This window comes from Haematobia irritans, chromosome 2 (assembly GCF_050003625.1).
Source record: "Haematobia irritans isolate KBUSLIRL chromosome 2, ASM5000362v1, whole genome shotgun sequence".
Taxonomy (NCBI): domain Eukaryota; kingdom Metazoa; phylum Arthropoda; class Insecta; order Diptera; family Muscidae; genus Haematobia; species Haematobia irritans.
The window spans coordinates 14,441,094-14,450,482 of record NC_134398.1 but is presented as its reverse complement, the minus strand read 5'-3'; the positions used below and the strand labels follow the sequence as shown (position 1 = coordinate 14,450,482).

At 33.9% G+C, this 9,389-nt stretch overlaps 1 protein-coding gene across 1 annotated transcript; it reads right to left on the bottom strand.

Annotated features, from left to right (window-relative positions):
* Window positions 1–847: 847 nt before the first annotated feature.
* LOC142224468 (uncharacterized) lies at window positions 848–2,677 on the bottom strand. The gene has a single exon (XM_075294241.1). The coding sequence runs from the start codon at window positions 2,675–2,677 to the stop codon at window positions 848–850; it is 1,830 nt and encodes a 609-aa protein (XP_075150356.1).
* Between the last annotated feature and the right edge of the window lie 6,712 nt (window positions 2,678–9,389).

The following is a 9,389-nucleotide window of genomic DNA, read 5'->3' as shown; positions in this document are numbered from 1 at the left end:
CAAGACTATTTAGGATAACGAACAGTAAAGCCTTTGTACACTGTGAAAATACGACATCTCTAAAATGTTTATAATTTTAGCTATACGTCCTTCAAACATTTGTTTACTTGCAATAAATTTGTTCTAACTACAATTGTGTTTGTCTAAAATTTCCTTTGGGAGGAAAGCAAGGTTTTTTGCGTATACTCACCACTTTTCACTGAACTCCAATAAGTTTTCAACGGTTTTCTATATCTTTTCAGTGATAATGATCATACGAGTATTTATTTGATAATAATGGGACAGGGAAACATTATGTTTGTTGTGGAATTTATAATTTTGTTATAAAAATCTAAATTATTTCAGTGAACCTGTGATGTTACTAATGGTGATTTTATGGTGAAAGAAAAATTCACGGAAATATTTAGATTGTTGTTAACAACTATTATTAAGCAAACACATTTGCATTTATTTTAAAAATATTTATTATCGAATTTGTTGTCGCGGCACTAAACAATTGAAATGCTTCTTCTTGGTAAATTAATCAGCTGTGGTCATACTCTTTCTTTTGCATATTCAACAACGATATTATTTAGGTCGAAGAATAAAAGCGTCTTCAACAGCTGTTTGAAAGTGTAACCATCAGCGCCATAGACTAGCTACAGTGCAAAATGGGTTACACTTTTAGTCTGGCGATGGGTAACACCCCGTCAATCGAACGTGCACATTTTGAATAGGCTACACTTGATTTTCCAATCCAATGGGGATAAGTAATTTTACTAATCGAAATCACTATAAGTTCCATGATTTCTGTATGGATATTATTCTACTTTCTGTTACTACATATATTGATTTTTTTTCATTGGATTTATTCAAGCCATCGATCAATGAATAGCTCCAAGAAAAATACCAAAAGACTTACTAGCCATCCGATAACCACCAATAACCAAATCCAAAAGAAATCCTTAACCTCCAAGACTTTGGGACCACTCTCCTCGTGGGGATCCTGTAAAGGGACACGTTTTAATTTTGACATATCCAAATAAGTTTGAGATTTCCAGACACTCATTAGACCCGAATCATGACAATTTTGTATGAATTCATTAAGGGCTTGCTTATAGGGAGAATTGTATTGTAAACGTATACCCCAAATCATCATATCCAAATAGATCATACCACGGGGTACATGAAAGGCTTTATGACGATAATATTGCTGTCTACGATTATAGATATTCCAGATGTTCGATTGAATCACATAACCATAGGCGGTAACGAAATTTTGACGTGAATTCAAAAAGTAACTCAAATTATTCGTATAGGTGACTATAGTGGGATGATATGGAAGCCAATCTTGCATTATGGCAGCATCAGATTCTTCAATGAGGATTTTCACCGGTGAGTGTTCCAGATCTTCATAGGTCTCCAATTGCCCATGATAGGGAGGTGAGGTAAAGAAACTATTGACATTTGCTGAGAATTGAGTGGAAATGTTTAAGCCCACAAAGCCAATAAAGAAATACACCATCCTTAAACCAATGATATGAGTAAAACGTTCCACAAATGATTGACCCAAAATTCCAGGCATTACTTTGGAGTTAATCAAGAAATTTAAGGGGATCAGCAGGTCTTCGAAAAAATAATCCCCCAGGGTAAGTATGAAAGATAGTAGGAAAGAGAAACCGAGAACAGAGGCAAAGAAGAAGCCATCCAAGAGTAAAGTGAAAACCTCACTTATGGTCAATTGCGAAGAAAGTGGGACCATAAATGCAACTTCAGTTATTTCAATGGCATCGGACATATTATACCAGGATCCAGTACCTCCACCATCCGTTGACATGGGTATATCCAATAGACCTTCGTCTACCATTTGTGTTATTTCAGTAAAATGTATGAATTTTTCCTCCTCCAGAGTTTGAAACATCTGCAAGTGGACATTGTAATGTTTGGCAAATTCCATAACCAATAAAGCCACATAGCCTGTCAATCTCAGATCTCCTGCACTATCTTTGTAAACTATGGTATTGGGAGGATATTGATCAGGATAAGTTATTACCGTTTTATTTGCCATATTAAGCCAATGATGTGGATAGATTTCAGAGTGATCCCCATCGCAAAGGCTAAACAATTGCCAATGATATTGAAGATAGGGTCGGATTCTCCACCATTCTCTGGGAATTTCAGAAGCATTAAGAGAGGAATGAATTACCAATACAACATTGGTGATTTTATATTTTTCCAATAATTCCAGGCCTTTAGCTTTAAAATCTTCTGTATTCTCTACATTTACAGCTATGATCAAAATTCTAGTCTCACGCATATAATCTAAGGCTTGAGCCATAGTCTCCATTAGATCTTCATTAATTTCCTGCCTCATTATTATGACAGCCAATACATTTGAATTGAAATGAAATTTGTAACTTGTGATGTCTTCATTTTCCACGGTTAATATTAGTTTGGTGATATTCTCCTTTTGGTATTGGAAGATTGTATCCCACAATTCATCTGGTCTAGCATTCTGATCCATTCCAACTAGTATGGATTCAAATGGTTTCTCTTTGTATATAACATTTAATATTGTCGCCCAATTTGTAGAGTTATCAGCCAATGTATTTTTCCAACTATTGAAGATTTCAGAATTTGTTGATTGAAGCAAAAGGGTTGTAGACAAAATGACCACAAGGTTAAATGATTGAAACATGACTAAAAGGAGTTTCATCAATGTACTGGCAGTTAAGTTTTACGATATTCAATTTTGGATAAAATTTCTATTGATAAGAGGCGGACAACCGATATCTTTTTGAGCATCTAAGTCAAAGTGTTTATGTTGCAAAAGGAATTCATGATTGGTAAACATTTTAATTGATTACATGATATGAAGGGGTTGTATTTTATTCCTTCATCTAAACTAATTCTATTAATGGAGAATTTGTGTAATAGGGAATGTTATAATTTTAGTTTATGATTATTTTGGTTATATTTAAACCCTGCGCCACACTGTGGAACAGGGTATTATAAGTTAGTGCATATGTTTGCAACACCCAGAAGGAGACGAGATAGACACATGGTGTCTTTGGCAATAATGATCAGGGTGGGTCCCTGAGTCGATCTAGCCTTGTCCGTCTGTCCATCCGTCCGTCTGTCTGTGAACACATTTTTGTGATCAAAGTCTAGGTCACAGTTTAAGTCCAATCGCCTTCAAATTTGGCACAAGTTCCTATTGATTTTGGAAGAAATCGGTTAAGATTTTATCTTTCGCCCGATATGCACTTATATGGACCTAGAAGCCAGAGTTTTACTTTGATTTGCTTGAAATTTAGCACAAACATAACACTTGATCGTATAGTCAACTGTGCAAAATTTGATTGAAATCGGTTCAGAGTTAGATATAGCTCCCATATACATGCAAAGAAAAAAAAAACGTTTGGAAAACGTGTACCGAAAACGTTTTTCTTTTGTTAGAGTTTTTTGAATTGCTTCGAAAAGTATACACTTTTATCACCAAAAAAATTCGTTTGTTACAAAATTTTTATTTTTTCAATAAAAAAAGTTATTTTTGAACCAACAACACAGTCCATTTCGTTTATATCAAACACTGTTCTTTTCTAAATTTAGGTCTTTAATAAGACACATTTTACAGTTCATAGTAAAAATTTAATATAGTAGAATGTAATGTTGAAAATTTTTTCGGAATCTTCCGATCATATCTGGAATATATGTAGAAAAAAAAAACTTTGGCCGAAGCAGGAATCGAACCCACGACCCTTGGCATGCAAGTCAGACGTAGCAACCACTGCTCCACGGTGCCCAACTAAATGTATTTTTCTGTTAAATAAACTTTGTTTAATCGGCTCGTGGGCGCCGCAAGCTATGCTATATAAATATAACTTAGTTATATGGGTAATTGTCTATTGATGACAATAATGGCTACATGGCTTAGTGGATAGTGTGTTGGCTTACAAATTGCATGGTCCGCGGTTCGATTCTCCGTCCAGGCGAAAGGTAAAAAAAAAATTTTAAAAATTATAAAATCGTATAATTTCTTCTACATTGTTTGTGTTACAGAAAAAGGTGCTAAGAACTAAAAAACTTCGTGGAAGTGAGAAAGATGTGAGGGAAATTAGCCAGAAAAAAATTTTTTGAGTTAGTCTTTATGAAATTGTTTTTACATCCTGGAAAACAATAAACGTATATCACAAAAAAAAAATATACTTTTCTTCCAAATACACTTCCTTTCAACGAAAAACAAATGAGAAACGAACTTTGTTTGTCTAAAATTTCGTTTGGGAGAAAAGAATTATTTTTTTGCGTGTATATCTTTCGCCCGATATGGCCCCAAAAGCCAGAGTTTTACCCTAATTTGCTTGAAATTGTGCACCAGGAGAACAATTAGTATTACACGCAAAAAAATAATTCTTTCCTCCCAAACGAAATTTTAGACAAACAAAGTTCGTTTCTCATTTGCTTTTCGCTGTAAGGAAGTGTATTTGGAAGAAAAGTATGTACTTTTTGTGATAAACGTTTATTCTTTTCCAGGATGAAAAAACAATTTCATAAAGGCTAACTCAAAAAAAAAACATTGTTTTCTGTCTAATTGCATTTTCCGTCACATCTTTCTCACATCCACGAGGTTTTTTAGTTCTTAACACCTTTTCCTGCAATACCAACAATGTAGAAGAAATTATACGATTTTATAAATTTTTAATTTTTTTTACCTTTCGCCTGGACGGAGAATCGAACCGCGGACCATGCACTTTGTAAGCCAACACACTAACCACTGAGCTATGTACCTGTTATGGTCATCATTAGATAATTATCCATATAAGTTATATTTATATAGCATAGCTTGCGGCGCCCACGAACCGAATAAACAAAGTTTATTTAACAGAAAAAAACATTTGGTTTGGCACGGTGGAGCAGTGGTTGCTACGTCCGACTTGCACGCCAAGGGTCGTGGGTTCGATCCCTGCTTCGACCAAAGCTTTTTTATGTCGTTTTTACATATATTCCAGATATGTTCGGAAGATTCCACAAAAATTTTCAACATTACATTGTACTATATTAAATTTTGAACTGTAAAATGTGTCTTATTAAAGACCTAAGGTCAGAAAAGAACAGTGTTTGATATAAACGAAATGGACTGTATTGTCGTTTCAAAAATAACATTTTTCTATTGAAAAAATAAAAATTTTGTAACAAACGAATTTTTTTGGTGATAAAAGTTTAAAATTTTCGAAGCAATTCAAAAAACTCTAAGAAAAGAAAAACGTTTTCGGTACACGTTTTCCAAACGTTTTTTTTCTTTGCGTTAACGGTCATATACTAGCACAATGTACCAAATTTCAACTGACTCGGATGAAATTTGCTCCTCCAAGAGGCTCAAAACCAAATCTCGGGATCGGTTTATATGGGGGCTAAATATAATTATAGACCGATATGGACCAATTCCTGCATGGTTGTTAGAGACCATATACTAATATCACGTACCAAATTTAAACTGTATCAGATGAATTTTGCTCTTCCAAGAAGCGCCGGAGATCAAATCTGGGGATCGGTTTATATGGGGGCTACATATAATTATGGACCGATATGGACCAATTCCTACATGGTTGTTATCGTCCATACACTAGCGAAATGTACCAAATTTCCACCGGATCGGATGAATTTTGCTCTTTCAAGATGCTCCGGAGGTCAAATATGGGGATCGCTTTATATGGGAGCTATATATAATTATGAACCGATATGGACTAATTTTTGCATAATTGTTAGCGACCATTTACTAACACCACGTACTAAGTTTCAACCGGATCGGATGAATTTTGCTCCTCCAAGAGGCTCCGGAAGTCAAATATGGGGATCGGTTTATATGGGGGCTATATATAATTATGGGCCGATATGGACGAATTCTGACATGGTTGTTAGAGACCATTTACCAACATCATGTACCAAATTCTGGGGGTCCGTTTATATGGTTGTTAGAGACCATATACTAACGGCACATACCAAATTTCAACCGAATCGGATGAATTTTGCTCTTCTACGAGGCTCCGTAGTTCAAATCTGGGGATCGGTTTATATGGGGGCTATATATAATTATGGATCGATCTGAACCAATTTTTGTATGGAGTTTAGTGACCATATACACCATGTACCAAATTTAAACTGAGTCAGATGAATTTTGCCCTTCCAAGAGGCTCCGGAGATCAAATCTGGGGATCGGTTTATATGGAGGCTACATATAATTATGGACCGATATGAACCAATTCCTACATGGTTGCTATCGGCCATATACTAACGAAATGTACCAAATTTCAACCGGATCGGATGAATTTTGCTCCTTCAAGAGGCTCCGAAAGCCAAATCTGAGGATCGGTTTATATGGGGGCTATATATAATTATGGACCGATTTGAACCAATTTTTGCATGGTTATTAGATACCATATACTTACACCATGTACCATATTTATTTCAGCCGGATCAGATGAAATTTGCGTCTCTTAGAGGCTCCGCAAGCGAAATCTGGGGGGGGGGGTGGCGTTTATGCTTTACGGACATGCTTAGATCGACCCACAATATATATACTTTATGGGGTCTTAGAACAATATTCCGATGTGTTACAAAAGGAATGACAAAGTTAATATACCCCCATCCTATGCACGGACGCAAAAGACTGTTTGGGTGTAAAAATTATATATTTGGAACTCAAATGTTTTAACACAATATTTTGAAGTGCTAGTATATAATGTTCATAAACTAGCATAACATGTTTGGGACATATATGTTACTATGCTAGAGCATATTATGTTTGGGACATAAAATGTTTGTAAATATAATATGCTTAGATGCAAACATATAATAATGTAGAAATAGCCTATAAACATATGTATTTAGAAAGAGAGACCTAGAGAGTATGCTGTAAGTAAAATAATGGAAGTAACCAATTGACGCCTTAAAAATATATCCACACAAAGAAAATTTCATTAATTTTCTTTTTTTCTACCAGTGTATGTCCTAAGGTGAAACATAATATGTTTGAATAATACAAACAATATATTGTTTGGACCAATCCTGAAAATATATATGCTTGAAGCAAAATGTGTTTGGGGTATATGTTACAGAATCGATTTTTTTGGAGGGTGTGTTGGAGGGTATAACAATTTGCTGCTGGTGAGATTTGAACCAGCGTTCTTTATTTTCTCATTCATACCCAGCAAAAAAATTTGGAAGTTCTCCCAAAGGCACAACTTTAAAAGCATTTCCAGAAGATGCACTCCCAATGATGTTCTTTACTACCCAGGAAGTTATTTTAATTCAATTTTTTATAACATGGTTATTCCATACTTTTAATGGGTAATTTTAACTTTCTTTGTTTCAAATGGGTTAAAAACATAGTAAGAATTCGTAAAATTGTACAAATCATTTAAATTTTGTCGAAATAAATGCTAAATCCAATTTAAAAAATTTGTGAATTTTTGAAAATATTTGAGGTCAAACGTTTCCGACAAGCGTTAGAATCCATTAAAAATTATAAAATATTATAAAAAATATTTATTTGACAAAATATTACAGAATTTTTAAATTTACATCCAAAACATTCAGTGCAACGGCTGTTGAAATATAGGACTTCCGTCCTATGACAAACCCATGTTAAATTCATCGCGTCTGCGTCAATTTTGCACCACTTCCGGATCCAAAAAGAACATTTTCATTACTTTTTTGGCGACGCTGTTTTTGTGAATTTTTGAAAATATTTGAGGTCAAACGTTTACGACAAGCGTTAGAATCCATTAAAAATTATAAAAAAATATAAAAATTATTTATTTGACAAAATATCACAGAGTTTTTTAATTTACATCCAAACCATTGAATTCGGATCACACGTAAAGAAGTGATGCAAATTCAGTGCAACGGCTCTTGAAATGGAGGACTTCCGTCCTATGACAAAATTAGATAATAAGAAAATAAAATTATAACAAAAACTACTGATAAAAATAAAAAGTGAAATTGAAGAAAAAACTTTTGTTTTTCTTCATCCAAATGAACTTCTAAAGCAATGCAAAGGATCAAAAATGGAGTACTTCCGTCCTATGACAAGCCCATGTAAAATTCAGTGGAGATGATCCAAGCTACTTGTTGGAAGCTCTTTTTTTTTATTTTTTTTCATTGTATTAATGAAAATGTTTCGTTATAAAAATGAAAATGTGTCGTTGGCTAACTTTTAACGAAATTTCCTTTGTGTGTAAAATATAAAAGACAAGTATATACGCCGTAAGTTCGGCCAGGCCGAATCTTATGTACCCTCCACCATGGATTGCGTAGGAACTTCTACTAAAGGCTGTCATCCACAATCGAATTACTTGGGTTGCGATAACACTTGCCGATGGCAAGGTATCGTAAAACTTTTTAACACTGTCTTCTAAATTGTAAGTTAGTCCATAAGGGGTATATATTAAACAAAAAAGGCCGATTAAATACGTATATAATTCAGTTTGACAAAATTTTCTATAGAAATAAAATTTTGACAAAATTTTCTATAGAAATAAAAACTTGACAAAATTTTCTATAGAAATAAAATGTTGACAAAATTTTCTATGGAAGTAAAATGTTGACAAAATTTTCTATAGCAATAAAATTTTGACAAAATTTTCTATAAAAATAAAATGTTGCCAAAATTTTCTATAGAAATAAAATGTTGACAAAATTGTCTATAGAAATAAAATGTTGACAAAATTTTCTACAGAAATAAATTTTTTACAAAATTTTCTATAGAAATAAAATTTTGGCAAAATTTTCTATGGAAATAAAATGTTGACAAACATTGCTATAGAAATAAACTTTTTACAAAACTTTCTATAGAAATGAAATTTTGACAAAACTTTCTATAGTAATAAAATTTGACAATTTTTACATGGCTGTTAGAGGCCATATACTAGCGAAATGTACCAAATTTCAACCGCATCGGATGACTTTTTCTCCTCCAAGAGGCTCCGGAGGTCAAATCTGGGGATCGGTTTATATGGGAGCTATATATAATTATGGACCGATATGGACCAATTTTTGCATGGTTGTTAGAGACCATATACTAACACCACGTACTAAATTTCAATTGGATCGGATGAATTTTGCTCATCCAAGAGGCTCCAGAGTTCAAATCTGGGGATCGGTTTATATGGGAGCTATATATAATTATGGACCGATATGGACCAGTTCTTGCATGGTTGTTAGAGACCATATACTAACACCACGTACCAAATTTCAATCGGGTAGGATGAAGTTTGCTCCTCCAAGAGGCTCCGGAGGTCAAATCTTGGGATCGGTTTATATGGGAGCTATATATATTTATGGACCGATATGGACCAATTTTTGCATGGTTGTTAGAAACCGTATACTAACATCAGGTACCAAATTTCAAC